Raw genomic sequence first — 16,259 nt, forward strand, 5'->3', positions numbered from 1 at the left:
ATTTTATAGGTCAAGAAAAGGTCAATTTGCACGGAACTCACGTGCATCGGCTTACCATGGCCGTTGCCGTGATGCGTTTGGGCCATCGGTTTTATTGTCATCTGCTTTGGTTTTTTTATCATCAGATTTCACTTTTCCGGACAAGGTAATGTTAGATTTTAGAAACTTTGACAAAAATTACCCAGATATTTAAATGACAACTTTTCATGCAATGTTACTTGGGGTGACGTTTCTTTTCCGGTTCAGTATATTATAGTTGTTTAAATATCAAGACCAAAAAATTTATTACAGCACAATGTACAAATAGTAACACAAAAGTAAAGAGCTGGATCGTTCAAAATATGACAGGCTGCTTCTACTATTTTACTCACCACTGAAGGTAAATTTCACACCACGGCAATAACAAAAACTTGTGGTCGAATCTTTATATGACGCAGAATAGACAAGCCATGAACTCGTGGTGTGATCGTCTGTCTGTCTGTCTGCCTGTCTGTCTGTCAGTACTACGGTATCTGCTGACACAACTTTTCAATCACCTTTCAATGGTTAACTAATTGGTCAGTGATGACTTACACTTATAATCGCCACGAATTCAAGAACAACTTCGGAAATCTCTCCCGTCACGTTTTATCGTGAATGTATTATAATTACGATGCGCTCTCCTTGTGACTGACAATCTAGGGTACTTCTTAAGAAACCTTTCTCATCTTAATATGATATTATTTGAATATATGTCTTATGAACTAATGTTTGAATCTGGCGGTAACTGACCATGTCATTTGAAACAGCCGCCTTCTCCCGGCACATTTTTGTTCGTTCGGTTCGTTACAGTCTGACTGTTGCAGCTCTCCTCGTCTCTTGTTTCGATTGACAAGTCCTATGAACTTTGTTTTGATCATACTCTCCGTTGATTGGCTTCTGACTTTGTAGGCGTGTCAAGTTAAACTGAAGATCAAAAGAAAGTTTACATTGGAAAGTTTTGAATAACCAAAAAACACATTCGGTCAAATGTTTGAAACATGATGCAAACAATTGTCCCAAACGCAGCACACTTGCTTCCAAAGAACCATGACCATGCAGCCGTCGATGCACGTGCTGCGACAAAAGATACCGTAAACAGGCTTTTCGGTGCTGCGTGGAGCATCCGTGCAGGCTCCTATAAACATTTCGACCTAAAGTGTCACACATGATCACATGAACAAAAAACACACCGAACAAATGTCACGTTTAAATGCAGACCAGAGAGAGAGAGAGAGGGACATTGGTATGGCCATGGTGGGGACATATTACCACAACACTCGGTTGCTCACGTCAGACGATCAGCAAACTGATCTAACGGAACAACAGGACTGGCCACACCACTGACAGGATAGGCAGATTACGTGTAACCACGCCCTTAGAAGATAGATATCTGCGAACCTTGCATCTACGCAACCGGTTCCTGACAGCCACGGAATGGGTAGCAACGAGGTTGGATCACCGTGACAGCCATCACAAAGTAAGAAGACGACAGCGTGCTGTCGGCATTAGGGCATACAGACCGCTACGTGGGATGGTGTAGGGTTCACAACATCGCCAAGACAGAATATTGTGGGTTCGAAGTGTACGACGTTGGCAGCGACGCGAATGGCAACGTGACTTGTTCACCGATGAGAGTAGGTTCAAGCTATTCCATGCAAACGGGAGGGTCCGTATTTCTCGCCGTAGGGGGGAAAGAATGGCTCCTGGCTGAATATTAGTTGTCCATCCCCATTGAGGTCGCGGTCTCATGGTGTGGGGCGGAATCTGTGACGACCAGAAGACACCGCTCGTTGTTATCCATGGCAACCTCAATGCACAACGGTACGTTAACGAAGTCCTGAGACGAGTAGCGGTGCCATTTCTGCAGCGACAACCAAGGGGGATCCTGCTCAACGTGCCGTCAACGTGCCCAACAACATTCCGGCAATCGTCAAACAGACGGCGCATTGAGGCATGCATCCTTCACAGGGGAGGTCATACGCGATATCGTGGCGTCGCCCCAATGCCACCTAAGTGTCCACTGATGTTTCCACCCCCTTATTGGCCACATCCTATGTCAGGAACTTTGTGAAAACTGACTTTTGGTACCCCCCATTCATATACACTGACCGCGATTGGTGTTCAGCTGACTGTATATGCATTTGCAATTATTGATATTTTGCATGATTGACGACAATTGAATTGAATACACATAATCAATTGCATCAACATTCTTAGTGTCATTGCTTTCATTTTAAAGTTCATCAAACTCTGTGTCAACTTTCTTTTGATCTTCAGTTTAATAATATTTCCTATAGAAAAGACCTAAATGGATTATGCTTTGGTCTAGTTTAACATCTTCTATAAGCATTTTCCTTTTTTTCTGCAGCAGAATCATCACGTGTTCAGATAATGCAGTGGGGATGTTTTAAATTTGTATTTGATAGTGATTGGTTAGCACATGCTTCTGATATACTCTTTAAAAAAAGAAACGCAAAGCCAGATTTGTGTGAGGCAGGAAAATACATTTATACGAGGAACCATACAAGGTATTTAGCCAAAACATTGTGTAGAGAACACTTGGTGATTGTAGTCATCTCTTGGGGGACGTGTGGTAGGAAAATTTCGTTGATGTATCGTTGAGCCGTAAGATTGGCGTTGATATGAACCAAACCTGTCCTGCTATGATGAGAGATAGCTGCCCACATCATGACACTACCCCCATCAAACCTGTCCACGTCCCGTACGCAGTTTCTGTAGACCCGTGCTCTTCCATCCGCTCGACGGAAGAAAACGTTTGGTTCATCGCTGGACCAGACATCTCTCCATTGCAGTTTAGGCCATACCCTGTGTTGACGACACCAATGAGGTCGTTGTTGACCATTTTGTCAACTCAATATGACGCGTGGAACAGGACGTCTTGCTCGTTGACCTTCTGCTCTTAAATGGTTACTTGTGGTCGTCTCGACCTTGGCCGATCACGTGTTGACCCATGCTGTTGAAACCAATCCCATGGCCTTGTGATGGTGCGAGGCGCTACATTGAAAGCCCTGGCTACAGCTGATCGGGATTCCCCTACCTGCAAGCGGCCTCTGACGTTGTTTCTTTGGCATCTTGGCAAGTTGTTAGATTGACGCAGTTGCCAGGCAATAAAAAAACCTGCATTTTAGTGCGTGCACCTCCAAGGCCCTTTTGTTAATGAACTGGGTGAGTTTTTCTGAATCGTACGTGTTTCCCGACTAATGGTTTGCATGTCACTGACACTATAACACATTAAACTCTTCATTTTGCACTGATATTTTTGTCCGCTAATGTTGCTTTTATGGCCAAAAATATCTGTATTGCGTTTCCTTTTTTTGAAGAGTATATGGTTGGAATCGTATAAAGGTTTCTTTCAGCGGAGATTTCTTATAACGAGAAACGGGTTAATGAGTTTTGACGCTTTCGTGAAAAATAATAATTTGATGTTGCTATCACTGCACATACATTACGAGCACTTGTAAATATAGTTTGCTTTGAATCGATTCGATCCGATCCTGAATTAAGCAGTGATGAAGGGATGCTGCAGGCAATGACCACCATCTTATCAGCAATGCTTAAAGTATGTGTGAGATCTGTGCGGAATTTACACATCCTTCTGGAGACTTTGTTAACACGTTTCCTATCTGCTTCTTCCAAACTTCCCAGTCATATCACCTTGTCCTAATGCAGAATATCCGGGCATCCTGTCATCACAGCATACATAGTCTTCAGAAGGTCATCGGGTTGAGAAACTTATAACTAATCTGTTTTGTCAGTTATGAAGAGATTTTTTGGTTTTGGTTTTGTATGACATAATTCTAGTTGTCCTAATATTAGTATAGAAGTAATTTTGATCACGCAAAAGAGGACAGATGTTTCAGGTGTCATATCCCCTCAACTAGAGGGAAGCAACAATACCTGGTGAATGAGATCGTCCAAACAGACACTCTGTAAAAGCTTACTGTATGTACATTTTGATAGGAAATGGAAACACTGACTTGCACTATATTTCCTCCTTGAAAGAACATAACCATGATGCTTTCTCCCCTGCCAAAATCAAATCATGGTTAATTCAACTCGTAATAAAGTTTTTTAACAAGTCTGGGATCATGAAATAAAATTGTTAATACGAAGTATTAGAACAAAGACAAGTGTTGTCGACAAACATCCTAAGTAAGTACGTTTGTCTGTAACACCAAGACACATCTAAAAGTTTGCAAGCGCCTTAAGTACACGTGCGTAGAGTGTCATTCCTTATTTGGACACTTTCACAAACGGTCGATTAATATCTGTGGACCTTTATTTCTGACAATCTTATTGATTCTGCTTATAATACAGTTGTGATTTACTTGATTTTCATGTATTATTTGTGTATGTACTAGCGATGTGGCGTCTGCAACGCGCGGGGCGTCTTCGGGCTATTGACATGCTGGAAACTGGCAGAAGTCAGCGTGCAGTGGCCAATACATTCAATGTTTCACAGTCTGTGATTAGCAGACTATGGAACAGGTACTAACAAATGCAAAATGATAATGATCTAGCGACGTCGAAATGAACTTTCGGGAAGGGAAGGTCCACTGGGCAGTACTGTCGAGACAGAATACTGACACCCTTTAATGCCTCATTTGCAAGGCGTGTGGGTCGACTATCTGTCTGTTAGGACGACAACGCTTGTGCTCATCGGACATGAGTCGTCAGTGCTCACCTCCAGCAGCACAACATCCATAGAATGCTATGTCTGAGCGGGGTATTCATGTTAAACACACACACACACACACACACACACACACACACACACACACACACACACACACACACACACACACACACACACACACACACACACACACACACACACACACACACACCTCCAGATTTCAATTGATTGTCATTACTTACTTTACTTCCTTAAATGAGTCTAGGTTTTTGAACACATGCAAGTGCTTTATTTGCAGACTTTATTATAACTGTACATTCTGATTTAAAAAGTTTATATCGTAGGTATTTTTAGACTCAGCTCGGATAAGGGACGGCTTGAATCCAAAGACAATTTATAGGGAGTAATATTTATGATGTCTCTGTATCGTATTGGTCCATAGTGTAGGTATGATACTATTATCAACAACGCCAAATAAGTAAGTACAGTTTTCTCGAAGAAAACAGGTCTGGTTCGTTTTGCTTGAGTAAGTGCCGCTAGAAATACCTCTATGTTGTACCAAATGGAGGCGCGATGGCAGAACTCCTGAAAAGTAGACATCATCCACCCACAGGAATGGTGAGAATGTTGCTGCCTTGTACAACCGTCCAATCATGTCACCTCTCATAAAAACACCAAAACCACTACAGCGAGACCACTGGTACTTTTTGTAATACCTTAATACATATTTAGGCACACTCCATTCCCCTCTCTTAGTATCAATGCACTTCCTGACTGAGAACACAGCAGTACATCTCGATGCTCTTGAAGAAACGGTATGAGGACTTTTAACACTTTAACTGTGTCCACGAATGTATCATCATCAATTTTAGCAACAACCCTCACGTTGAAACAGAACTGAGTTATCCAACACAAGCCAGAAACAACCTTCAATGTAAGGTTCCGATAGGAGTCCAGGTAATTCCCTTGTACGACATCTCCATACATCCGGTTCTCAATCGCCATTTTCTTTTCAATGTCCTCCTCCTCATTTCTTCCCACAAGAAAGACAACCCGTACAGCTTCACGAGTGAAGTAGGATTGGTTAGCGAAAGTAGATCGGATATTGTGACGATGTTGGAAATGATCTGTAGATGAGTGGACAAGAAACAGAAGAAAGACTTCATCGGTATGCCCACAAAGATTTGGATTGTTCAAGATAAACCTTCTACCGAGATAAGTTGGGTAAACTGTCTTAGTCCGGGTAAAGTTGACCCTCCTGGATTGCCTGCCATGACAAATGTTGAGATCCATGTTTTGTTGTTTGTTGTTTTTGAGAAGTATGCTCATATCGGCTATAAACATACCCAAAGCGATGCAAACAACGATGAGAAGTAACACTTTAGTGAAGTGCGTCATGTCGAAATGCTTCTGTTAGTCTGATAAATGTGAATATATCGCATTAGGGATTTGTTATGTCCTTATAGTCGGATGTGCTCTTGTTATATATCCGAGGCTAATCAGAATCAATATAGTTTCTTAGAAGAAAATTATCCGGAATAAAAGGTGTCCCCGTTAATTTTAATAATGACCAGCAGGGTGGTGTGTACTTTTGTGTATTCTATTAAACATCATCATCCCAGCTGGCGTTGCACAAAACACATCCTGGTATCTGCAGCACGAGTAAGTGTGAAGGCTAATCTGTGTAATATTCCGAATCGTGTTCTGGCGTGTTTTGAGCACCCAGTCACTTGACTGCATTGGACATTGATTTTACTGATGAAAAGTTAACTAAGATACCTGTTGGTTTAAAGTTTCAACAATTGTAAAAGAAGACTGACTTTTAGATACACGCATCACGTGAAGCATGATAGGTTCGTCCGACATCAGCGTTAATACACAGTATGTTACATTTGTGTTGTTATGGGATCTGCTCGTGACATAATCTGCGGCAGTTGTTTTTATGTAGTGAAACTTGTGATGTAAGTTGATGCATAATTTATGTAGTCAAACTCGTAATGTTAATGTTGTAGAAACCCGTAATGCTACCTACTGCTGTGTATATTTAGTGAAACTCGTAATGTAACTTGCAGCAGTGCTCATGTAGTGAAACTCGTAATGGAATTTTCTGCAGTGCGTATGTAGTGAAACTCGCCAAGAGACCTGCTACAGTGCTTGTGTAGTGAAAATTTGCAATGTAACTTGCTGCAGTGCTTACATAGTGAAATTGCAATATAACCTGCTGCAGTGCTTATGTTGTGAAACTCGTAATGGAACTTGCTGCAGTGCTTATGTAGTGAAACTCGCCAAGAGACCTGCTACAGTGCTTGTGCAGTGAAAATTTGCAATGTAACTTGCTGTAGTGCTTATGTAGTGAAACTCGCAATGTAACTTGCTGCAGTGCTTACATAGTGAAACTGCAATATAACCTGCAGCTGCTGCAGTGCTTATGTTGTGAAACTCGCAATGGAACCTGATATGTTGAGTTTATTTGTCCGTTCAGCAGCGTCGGTGGCGGAGAGTAGATGGATGGGGAAGGTGTTCAACTTGCTTGGCTAGTTTGGGTTTCTAGGGTATTGGTCCTGTTCATAACCCAAACACATGTGCTAGCTTTATAGGCAAGTGACTTTGATCAAAAGAGGTTTTTGTTCAACCGGTAGGATGAGATGGTAATGTAACTGTTAACTGTTAGTTGTTGTTGTTGATGATGTTGTGACCCTGAATCCACACGCTCTCATAGCTTCACTGATCTCCTCGTTCCAAAGGTGACTCTTGATCTACACTCCTGGCAACACATGCTCAACGGTTCTCCTCCCTACAGGCGACACCACTCATCCTTTTTAGTTTGGGACTTGTAATTTAAAGTAGCAGTGTATAAAACATGCATAGAATGAAAAGAGTAGTAGGCTAAACAATGTTTCGATAATGAAGGCATATTCGATAACGACTATAATTCTACCTGGTGATTTCCTATATTCTCTCCTTCCTTAGGATTTAACTGCCCAATCATTCTATCTTTACCGGTTACCGGTTAGAAAAATAACAAAATATGCATTTAATACAACGTATTTCTTCAGTTATATAATTGTTGCTTTAATTTGGATGCTTATTTTGTATTTCCTTTATGTAGACAACAAAGGCTTCGCTGACGTAAATACATGTTCCTATAAATAAATCTACTGAACATCCAGCACGTTCATCGAATTTAACATAAAATTCAATATTAAATATAAAATTTTAAATATGTGAAATAAATAATATTTTGAGCTACACATTTATTTTTATTTGTACCCAAGTCTCCTTAAACATCTGTAAACCAAAACATATAAAACGTGTTACCCTATACTATTGACGCCCGACATACTGCTGTTGACGCCAGACCGGGGATAAACAAAGACAGTATCATATACTACACATGCATCTAATGTAGATTCAATTGCCAAAACACCTCCATGAAATCTATTTTCAAAACAACCACTAAGATATTTCTGTCAAACTAAAGAACATTTTCGAGCCATTGTTGCTGCTTTTGCTCTTTTAATACCTTCAGTCCGAGCATCGCACCAGAATAATAAAAAGTAATTCATATGTGGAAAATATGTTCGAATTTAGTGTAACGATATCAATTAAAACCGTTTAGCAAATATGTTAGGGCCTTGTCATGGTAACAAACACGATTTCTTTTCTTTACAGATTTACATATAGGATTTTGACTAGATTTTCATGTGCATATAATTAATGGCGTTACACTGATGATCACAAGATGGCAGCCTCTACTGCTAGAACGTACCAGGAAAGGGCCATGGTTCTGTGGAGTGATTTTTGTGCTTTCGTGGCGTTTTTATATCATTATTGATGTCACTAGGGCCGTAGACAGCTTGCGTGTATTGATTTCCAATGTATGAAATAACTTTGTGGAAACTAAATACGATGTGTTATTTGTGAATTACGTCGACTGCTGTTTCCAAGGGCAACATCAGAATAACGTGTCTACTGTGACTGAAAACACGTCGAAACGATAACAGACATTCATAAAATGGTACCCGATAACCCTTACATAATTCCTGACCACGATGTACCTGCAGTCTTTTAAGAGGAGACATTGTTTGTTCTCTGACGACGGGGAACCACCGATTAGGAATATTTTGCATTGTATTGTATTGTCTTGCAACTTGGATGGCAGAACTCCGGAGAAAAATACGTCATCTACCCACAAAAAAGGTGGGTATTGTTGATGCCTTGTAGAACCGTCAATCATGTCGCCAGTGACCCACCGCAGTGTTGCCAGGGGTCTGTGCTGTACATGTAATGTCTCAAGACGCTTGTGTCAGAGATTTTAATTTCACTTTTCTCTATAAAGTCGAACGGGGATATATATTATATACTTCCTTTTTCAGCTTCATTATAGACGTATATACTTTAAAAAAATTCACAGTGTCTACAAATGCATCGTCATCGATTTTGGCCACTACTGTAGCATTAGGCACTATATGGCTCTCCAGTAAAAAAAACCCTGTCACAACCTTCAGTAAGCGTAAGGGACTCATATGTATGAATGATGTTCCCTTGAATGACGACACCGTACGTCCGTTTTTTCATCCGCCATGTTGTTTTTCAAGTCTATGTTTCCTGATATCCCAACAAGAAATATCAAACAAATGGCACGACTGTTAATTATGTAGAGTTTTAAAATTAAAAGGAAAGCGTGATTAAGACCTCTTGCAACTGAAGGAGTCTCGTCTGCAAGGATCGTTATTAGTATGGCATTTTGATATTCCTTGTGTCAAGCGACCAAAACGTTGAAAGTGACCCATGTTCGGCATGTTTCATAAACTAAAAGCACCAGATGTCCCATGTCCATGAAACACTTCAATGTAAGGAATCCATACGGGTAGTGAAAACAAAGGGTACGAAGAGAAAAACATTCCTTTTTTCACCTGTTGTTTTACAATCCAGGGCACAGCGTCATTCCACCGCAATTTGGTTTTTCAAAAATATGTCAAAGCATCTGTCAGTATACGCAATATTTAATATATTTAAATATGTCCGTGACACTTATATATCTGGTACATCAGGAATATCTACATGCCTTCAGGAGAGAACTTTACTTTACAAAAGACGCGCGGTTATTGTATTTCCACGGTCTGGCGGTGCCTATAGCCTGTCCCATAACAAGTAATGGAGTCTGAACTAGACATACCAGTGGCTGACACTATGAACATATTATTTTTTTAATATGACATCCGAATATTTGTCTGAATCTTTTCCTTCGCGAACATCCGGTGTCATCACTGACTTGCAGGGATCCATACATATAATTCAAACAGCTTTCAACGCTTGTTTGCCTTTTACACCAAATTGAATCTGTTTCGGCAAATAAACGAGACTGATTATTATCAAGCTTTACGGTCTATATACGTACTCAACCCGTTTAATAGATACCATGAGGGGTTAAACATATTTTTACTAAGTGTCGAAGTGACATTTTCGCAATATCCTCTTTGGAAAACGTAAAATGTAAAAGAAACAGCGAGAGCTTGCGAGGAAAGTTGAACCAGTATTCCATCGTTTATCACCCTTATGCTGGTCAATGAGAACACACCTATACTCTGCAAAACAAGAAACGCAAAGGTGATTTTTATATTTTTTATATTTTATATATCATATTTATAATCAACAGATAGTAACCGGTTGTTTGGCACACATCATTGCCATTGACCTTGGTTCAATATGGCACACATAGAACAGTAGATTTTCAAGGTGAAGGTCATCTGTTCTTAATATCTTGTATGGCCACCATTAGAATCCAAAACTGACTGGCATCGTCGTCCAATGGAAGCAGCCAGATCCCGAATTGTGGCCTGGGCAATGTTCACCCACTCTGCTTGCAGTGTTTGTGCCAAATATCGGAGGAACTGTGGTTGTTGCTGGCCTGCATCAAGTGCATCCCATGAATCCCTCGATTGGGTTTAAATCTGGAGACCAGGAGGGCCATGCCAGTATCTAGATGTAGTGTTTTCTGAAAAGGGCTAATTTCAGTCTTGCCTCGTGGGGGATGGGCGTTGTCTTGTTGGACAATTACGTTCACTTGTTGCATAAAAGGAAGGACGAAACTCATCTGTGTACCGTTGTGCCGTCAAATCTGATCTACCAGTTTAGGAGATTGCTGCCCACATTATAACACTACCATCACCAAATCTATCCACTCCTTGTCTGCAATTCGTGCATAACGTTCCCCGCGACATCTGTAAACACGATGTCTACCATCCGCACGGCGAAGCATAAAACGTGACTCGTCACTTCACCAAACTTATCTCCATCGCAGTTGTGGCCATAATCTGTGACCTTGACCATTGACGTCGCAGCCGTCGCCGTCGCAGGTCCGTCAAAATGAGACGTCGAACTGGTATTCAAGTGTTAACGGTTCCTCACTGTCTGGGCTTATATTCTACGCAATCCCATATTATTTTATTGTACATGTCGTACTTGGCCGGCGTAGGTGGCCACGGTGGTTCTTTCACGTAAGTAACGTAGCCGTATGAATTTGTACTTTGCTCTTGTAGTGATACGTGTTGGCCCTTGTGTCTAATAACAGTTTTTACAGTCGTGGAAAAACCTAGCTGCGGCTGAAGATGATTCTCCTGTTTGCAGTCGGCCGATTGGACTTCCGTCATGTTTTCGCTGTTCACTTGCTGCAAGATTGTGATGGCATTTCAAATGAGGACCCAGCGTTTTCATATTCCAACAAGTGATCTGGCACGTGCAAATGTTGGTATGTTTCGGTGCCAGGCTCTCACGCGGCTGTGTTTTGGGGATTTTTCCATCTTTTCACCAAATTTCTGCAGTACCTCATTCTTTTCACACAAGTCAATCCCAGTCCATTCGAAATGACCTATTCATTTTGGTATTAAATTTGTATGGATGTCGGCAACACTCTGTCAGGTACTTATAATTTTACCAATTTTGCGTTTCTTATTTTGCAGAGTATCATGCGACTACCTTCTGGTAATAATTCTTGCGACCATATATAACGTCGGCAGCTGGCACACATTAGGTAAATGAAACAACATGCAGTAACTTGTTCACGGCTATGCAAACACAATTAACATGTACACATTGCAAGGTTTAATAAAGTATTAGGAAATTGGCAAAGCTTTTAAATTACTCAGATTTATTATCGGAAGAAATGTCCACATGTTTGGTGTAACAAAGACCTTGAGGACAATCACCATTCTTAAGACGACTCAATGTCGTATTTGACAACGGCATGGAGAGCAAACCACCACCATTCAAACTGTGTGGGGAATACGCTGGCCAATTCATAGGTTTGTTGTTCCCTTTGAATATGATCCATGACGAAAACTACATGTAGTCCTGTACGTTCGGGCATTCCGTTAGAACCTACTTATATGCACCGGCGTAAGATCTTACAGTCGACTGAAGGACCTCATCATGTCCCTGGCATCAGTGAAGGTTCCCTTCTTTATGCTGCACAGCTCCGTGGGTCCGGGCAGTGTCATAAATGACCACATTTGTCATGTTCAACAGCAGTTTGAACAGCAACGAAACGTTGACCATATGAAAAAAGCAAACAGATTGGGGACCCATCTGTGAACTAAGTACGCTGGAATTGACTGGCAATCCATTTGACAGGAGGAGGAAACACACACATGACGGCCAGCCAGCCCCCGAGCTCTTTAGTGTGAACCATGAACTGTGTTTCGAAATGTCAGAAATGTGCAGAAATTGCTACTGTTGTAACATTCCCTTTTGACGGGTCATTTCCTGTTTTGAGGTCTCTCTACAGAACCAATCTGCCGGTACCTGTACCAAACACATATGAAAAAAAACATAGCAAAAACGTAGGGCCATGAGTTCAAATGCGACCTCTTCAGTTAGACGGTGTCTTCTTGATGGCACTTAAACAGCAATGTGCCAGGGAACAAACGTGTAATAGTACTGTTTGAAATGACAAATATTTTATTGTGAAACGATACAGTAGTCACTGCTCAAGAGAATGTCAACTAAATAACAACTAAGTATTGGCTTTTTATTTCACCTTGACAGAGTCTTTCTCTTTGCGTTCTGGTTTCTTAAACTGATATTTGCAAAGGTGAGGTGAGGTGAAATTTGGTTAAACGTCACGTCCGAGATGATTGCACTTCTAGAGCGACGTGCATGCACGTGTGTGTGTGTGGCTGCTTGTACTAGTCCGGACTGATGCCGATTTTATTAGATACCAGTTTAACATAAATATCCCACTTAGACACAGTATATTGACTCCGAGCCGACAAGTCCGTGTTTTAGCCCCTTTATGCCGAGCGCCAGACAGGGTAACAACAAGTACCATCTTTAACGTCTTTTGGTATGACGCGGCCGAGGATCGAACCCCGGACCTTCCGCTCTCCGGGCGGACCCTCTACCACTAGACCACGGAGGCGGTCCCTTTGCAAAGAGAAGGGTAATTACTATCATCGATTATGTACTTTGTTTAGCGGTAGCGAGAACTAAGGTCTGTTTTTAATGAGATTGGGTGAATTGTTAAATGTCATAATGTTTTTAGTTTCCAATTTATTGTTCAGATTGGAATTACTCTCGTACAGTGTGTACATTATATTCCGCTGTTTATATATTCCAGTGTGTCTTGTTTCTCGTGTTTGTGTCAGTCGGTAAACAATGGGAAGCAGAAGGCCAGGCTCTGTAACTTGCAACTGTTTGGCTGCCTCTATGTCACCGTACCCCGAAGGCACAACCTCGTGACCATGCTGTCTGCCTCTTGAGTGCCCTTGATTATTTACAGAGGACCGTGATGCAGACGGAATATTGCTGACTTGCTTGAAACAACAAAGAAAATAGGGTGATCAGTCATTAATAAATTAATACATTACTGCCGAACTGTGCATTTCTTGCTTGCTTCACTTTAAGTAAGTTGGAGCATAGGGAAGATGTTCTTCCAAATTAAGACAACTTATTTCAATGTGAGAAATAACGGTCTATACGATCATAACCTATGATTATGTACGTGCTTATGCTAGACAACAGCCAGGAGATTTCCTTAGGAATGTGAAAGCTGCTCGGAAGTGTGTACGTCATTTCCGGACCAGTAGGAAAACCGTAAGTCGCGCGATCGCCTCGTTAAAAAATTGTTAATATTTAAAAAACAAATTGCATTGTTTTGATCCGAAATGACCTTTGAAATAACCTTTTTGACAAATGATCTGTATCTTATTATTGTGTAAATGTTGACATGATCCATTCTCAGAAATCAAATAATATATAGTGTCATATATGAACATACCAATTAATACCTGTGCCACGGTTTTTGATTTTTCTTCTTTTCAATATGTGTTTATATTTAATCACCATTTGAGAAACAATAACACAACACTAGTTTAACTAATTAACGTGCATCAATAGAAAACAAATTCATTCAGTGAGAGGTAAATAATTCAAAAGGTGTATTGTCGATATCGTGTTTTTATGGTGTAATTCCAAATTTGGTATAAATCTTCCTTGTCCACAACTCCGAAAATATCATGACAGTTGTAGCGCAAGAAACACTGTGTGTTGTTGACTTGACCGTTCCATCTGTTCTCCAAGTGTTTGTACTTGATGTCGGTGAGTCTGGATGGGAGTACTCCCGAGAAGTAGACATCGTCCACCCATAGAAAAGGCGACGTTGTGGCCGCCTTGTACAACTGAGCAATCATATTGCCGCTGAAAAACACCCCATAGCCGCTACAGTAGCTCCAAGGAAAGGCGTCATAGTGTTTGAGCACGTGTTCCTTGTTTGAAATTATCCATCGTCCTGCACGGTCAATCAGCATCCTTGGAATAAAATTACACAAAATATATCTCCTGCCAGTCCGGAAAACGGGAAAATAAGATCGCAGAAATTTTACAGTGTCCACAAAGGCATCGTCATCAATCTTAGCGACAACAGTTACATTAGGACAATGTTTCGCCACCCAATGAAACTCCGTCACGACCTTCAACGTGAGATTACGATATGAATCCAGGAAGTCACCCTGTATGACGTCACCATACTTCCGGTTTTCGGCAATCAGTTCGCGTTCAATGCTTTCTTTCTGTGACTTACCTACGATAAAAATGAGTCTGATGACATGAAATCGGAAGTACGTGTGATTTGCAAATGTATCACGGATATACTGACGAGACTTCGCGTGAGTTGTGGATGAACTGACAATAAATAAAAGCGACACTGTCTCAGTATTCCTGCATATGTTTGGGTTGTTGAGTGTGTATTTTATACTGTTCGTGGCTGGGTATGGCGTCCTTGTCCTTGGACGCCCAGATGGAAGATGCCATGGATGACTCAGGCGATGATTATCACCATGCTGCTTCAACACGTGAATATTCTGCATCCATATTAGAGCGTTTACCATCATGAGCGTTGCAGTAACACACCACTTGAACCGGCTCATTATCAATATATATGAACAACTCTGGTGATCGACACGATCCCGAGCCAACCAAAACTCTTCCCCAAACTTCTTCACCGTCAAAAGATGTTTAACATGACAGAAACTGTTCTCGGGAACACCTAAAGTGTCCAACCTCGAATGTTGCTCATCACGTATACAGAAACTTACACGGTCGTATCACGTCATCTTAGCCGTCCTATAGTTTGTGTTGGGAGAAAATCGCATTCTTTTGTTCATCGTAGACTTCGTAACAAACACACGTGCACACTTGCACTCCATACAATGTCAGCAGTAGTCCTGTAATATAGCAAACGTAATGATACAAAGCATCGTGTCTTCGTTGATTCACAGCTTATATTACGTCCATACCAATGCGACTGTATGATCAGTTTCAGCTTGAAGGTGCTGCATGGTGTGAGCGTCATGTATTAGCAAGATGTTATGATATTGATTAAACTGCATGTTATCACTTTACCCATTGATCTGTCCTTTGCAGCTGTGTACAGCTCAAGTGTTCCTATCATTCAGGCGTTCTACAAGCAACACGCTGTGATCAGACAATGCTTTGACTGCGTCTAATAAAACTCACATTGCCGTCAAAAGCAGACATAAAATAGTGCAGTGGGCTGCATGGATATTAAACAGTGCAGGAAAGGTCGGCGCATGCTCCAGGATGATATACTGTTCCGATGTACATACATCCTGGCACACTCACCAGGAAAATTGAAACAGACACCTAAATAAAATTCATCTGGTAGATTGTGTTACACTTTTGTATGAATTCTCCCTGAAACCATAGCGTTTTGTGGAAAACTATAAACATTGTGTGAGGTTACATCATGACTAGTTTTGAAAATGTAGAAACATGACCATGTACATGTAAGGGCTGTTGAATGCCTAGTTATTTTAAAGAAAAATATAACGTTACCATGGGAAAACATTTGATTGTGTGTCAGCTTCAACGACCAGACACCGGGTCCTCGTGTTCCAACTTTTACTCAAACATAATCAACGCCAATGCCCAATGTTGTTACACATAATCCGTCAGCAAATATGATTAATATTTCGGCAGTAGCTAATTACGTTAACTTTGTAGCCCATTGTATTTTGTGGTCTTAAGACATCGTTCTGGCAAATAGCAGGCCCCCGTGCCCTGA

General features: G+C 41.1%; 2 protein-coding genes across 2 annotated transcripts; both read right to left on the minus strand.

Annotated features, from left to right (window-relative positions):
* Positions 1 to 1,735: 1,735 nt before the first annotated feature.
* Positions 1,736 to 5,683, minus strand: LOC124125329 (UDP-GlcNAc:betaGal beta-1,3-N-acetylglucosaminyltransferase 7-like). The gene is made up of 3 exons (XM_048384282.1): positions 5,403 to 5,683; positions 5,238 to 5,361; positions 1,736 to 1,882 (listed from the first exon to the last, which is right to left on the minus strand). The coding sequence occupies exons 1-3, from the start codon at positions 5,681 to 5,683 to the stop codon at positions 1,736 to 1,738; spliced, it is 552 nt and encodes a 183-aa protein (XP_048240239.1).
* A 7,355-nt stretch (positions 5,684 to 13,038) lies between these two features.
* Positions 13,039 to 15,521, minus strand: LOC124125331 (beta-1,3-galactosyltransferase 5-like). The gene has a single exon (XM_046488614.2). The coding sequence runs from the start codon at positions 15,100 to 15,102 to the stop codon at positions 14,107 to 14,109; it is 996 nt and encodes a 331-aa protein (XP_046344570.2). The 5' UTR covers positions 15,103 to 15,521; the 3' UTR covers positions 13,039 to 14,106.
* Between the last annotated feature and the right edge of the window lie 738 nt (positions 15,522 to 16,259).

The sequence above is a fragment of the Haliotis rufescens genome, unplaced genomic scaffold (assembly GCF_023055435.1).
Source record: "Haliotis rufescens isolate VD_foot unplaced genomic scaffold, xgHalRufe1.0.p SCAF_5, whole genome shotgun sequence".
NCBI classification, from domain to species: domain Eukaryota; kingdom Metazoa; phylum Mollusca; class Gastropoda; order Lepetellida; family Haliotidae; genus Haliotis; species Haliotis rufescens.

Bases quoted from the DNA above. Each gene is read 5' to 3' on its own strand.
- LOC124125329 (XM_048384282.1), bottom strand. From the start codon at position 5,683: ATGGCGATTGAGAACCGGATGTATGGAGATGTCGTACAAGGGAATTAC. The intron at 5,362-5,402 runs GTATTAAGGTAT...GTCTCGCTGTAG, and splicing joins AATGGAGTGTGCCTAAATAT to TGGTTTTGGTGTTTTTATGA. The intron at 1,883-5,237 runs GTACAACATAGA...TTGTCGCTGCAG, and splicing joins TGCCATCGCGCCTCCATTTG to AAATGGCACCGCTACTCGTC.
- LOC124125331 (XM_046488614.2), bottom strand. From the start codon at position 15,102: ATGAGCCGGTTCAAGTGGTGTGTTACTGCAACGCTCATGATGGTAAAC.